The following is a 2090-nucleotide window of genomic DNA, read 5'->3' on the forward strand; positions in this document are numbered from 1 at the left end:
GAGTCTCTCCTGAGCACATGGTGAGTGCAACGCTCTTCAGTCTCTTAGAGACAGACCTACATCCCCCCTCAGCTTCAGTGGACCTCTCTCCCAAGGAGAAGAACAGATACAAGCACAATCAAGACACTGTCAATGAGCCGAATAGAAAAAAAGCTCCACTTCTTTAAGTGAAGACAGAAATCTGTTAGGGCCACATCTCTGGAGACGAGGTCTTGGAGAGCTAGCTGACCCATACACCTGTGATGTGCCAGTCCAGGACTTGGCCTCAGAAACAGAACCCTTTGCCAAAAACACTATATAAGGGCTGCCGCCACCACACACACACACACACACACACACACACTTCCCAAGCTAAATGGAGGGTAAGGTCAATCAGTCATGTTAACCATCTTTGGTCCTCAGGGTTCACCCTGGTACTGCTCACCATCACCTGAAAATCTCTGTTAGAGATTTCAATGTAAATCTCCCACCGAGTGGCTCCTGCTGGTGACAGCATCCCTTCCACTCACCCCCCAGAGCAGTGCCCGCCGTCTGCCCACCATTGCCCACTCAGCCCACGACAAACAAAAACAGGAAGAGAAGTACCTGCTTGAGTTCTTTCTTGGCAGGAGGGCCTTCCAGGGGCACGAGCAGTGGAATTTCATCCTCAGAGTCACGCTCTACTTTAGCCTGGGCCTTGACTCTGCGACCCCCCTGCTTTGCTTTGGGGGCCTCTCCCTTCGGGGGTCCTGGGCTCTTCACTGGAGCGTCACTGGCTTTAGCTGTCCCCTTCTGGTCTCGGGCAGGGGCAGGCTGCCGCTTCCTGGTTGCCTGCTGCCTCTCCCTTTTTCTCCGCTTCTTCTCCTTCCGCTTCTGGAGCTGCTCCTTTTGTTTCTTCTTTGCGTCCTGCAAACACACACACACACACACTGTGAACAGGGTGATTTCTGATGCCAATGCCATTCACACGGCTCTCTGCCCTTTCTTCTCCAAGTCAAATCCAGAAGGCTGTGAGTACCATAGGCAGCAGAGAAGCAACACTTGAAGTTCTGAGTGTTTATCTGCCTCCTGAAAAAGCTCCTTGGCCTGTACAAACTAGGAATGAACAAACCTTACCACAGGCATTTCGGCCTCAACTCCACACTGTACTGTATTTGACTCATGGCCAAAGATGCATTTCCTGGGAGTAAATGACCCACAGGCCTTTCAAACTCTGGGCACCCAAAGGTTATGCTTACAGATTGCAGCCAAGTCCGTGACAAGTCTAAGTCATTTTAGGATAATTCTGAGTTCTATGGTCTGTGGACTGTGTCTTAGTTCAGCTGTGAACAGGTTATAACCCGGAAGAAGAATCCAACATTCCCCTCTTGACGCTAGATTGTTGGGGCAAACTCAAAACAAGGGCCTTCATAGTGTTAAGTTAAAATGAAATTACAAGAGTGTTCAAATTCCCCCTTCACTAACAATGTCAGCATTTCTCAAGCCTTCAACTGAATTGACTGAGAAATGGTCCAACCCCAGACTTCTGGTTTCCAGCTCTAGATGGCTCTGCCCTCCCGGACCACCCTGCCAATGCAGAGGAGAAATACCTGGTCTAAAGCACAGACAAGGCCATCCTCCCAAGGAAAGGTAAGAGAGGAACCTAAGGGAGCTCACTGGGCACAGCAGTCATTTTTGCCTTGAGAGCACTCGGCAGTTCCAAACGTTAGCACAGAGCGCTGAATACAGTGCGGACTGCAGAGTGGACCACACTCTCGGAAGCACAGCCAAACTGTCCCTTCGAAGCGAGGAGGGACAGAGGAAGGTCCCTGATGCGATGGATGGACAGCGCGGCCACAACAATGGGCGCAATCATACGAACACTGGGATGGCACAGGACTGGGCAGCACCCAGCAACAAACCAACATGCGGTTTCAGAAATTCAACTCACCTTTTTCTTCTGGCCAGGAAGGGGTGCTCGTTGCCCATCGGACAGCGTGCTGATGATGGACGAGAAGACTGGAAGAGCCACCGACCTGTCTGTTTTCAGGTACAAGAGCTTCACGCTCTCCCACTTCTGCAGCAGAGACAGAGAGCAAGGCGGTTCAGACGCATGGCGCCACCTGGCCCCG

At 51.5% G+C, this 2090-nt stretch overlaps 1 protein-coding gene across 1 annotated transcript in view; it reads right to left on the bottom strand.

Moving 5' to 3' along the window:
- The window catches only part of RSL1D1 (ribosomal L1 domain containing 1), a 10844-nt gene that overhangs the window by 2163 nt on the left and 6591 nt on the right, over window positions 1-2090 (bottom strand). The window contains exons 7-8 of the mRNA XM_030889003.2: window positions 1910-2073; window positions 586-885 (exon numbers count right to left, since the gene is read on the bottom strand). Coding sequence (XP_030744863.1) covers window positions 586-885; window positions 1910-2073 — 464 coding nt within the window. The remainder of the gene's footprint in view (window positions 1-585; window positions 886-1909; window positions 2074-2090) is intronic.

This window comes from Echinops telfairi, unplaced genomic scaffold, assembly GCF_000313985.2.
Source record: "Echinops telfairi isolate 266 unplaced genomic scaffold, ASM31398v2 ScPeMD7_5;HRSCAF=22, whole genome shotgun sequence".
NCBI lineage: Eukaryota > Metazoa > Chordata > Mammalia > Afrosoricida > Tenrecidae > Echinops > Echinops telfairi.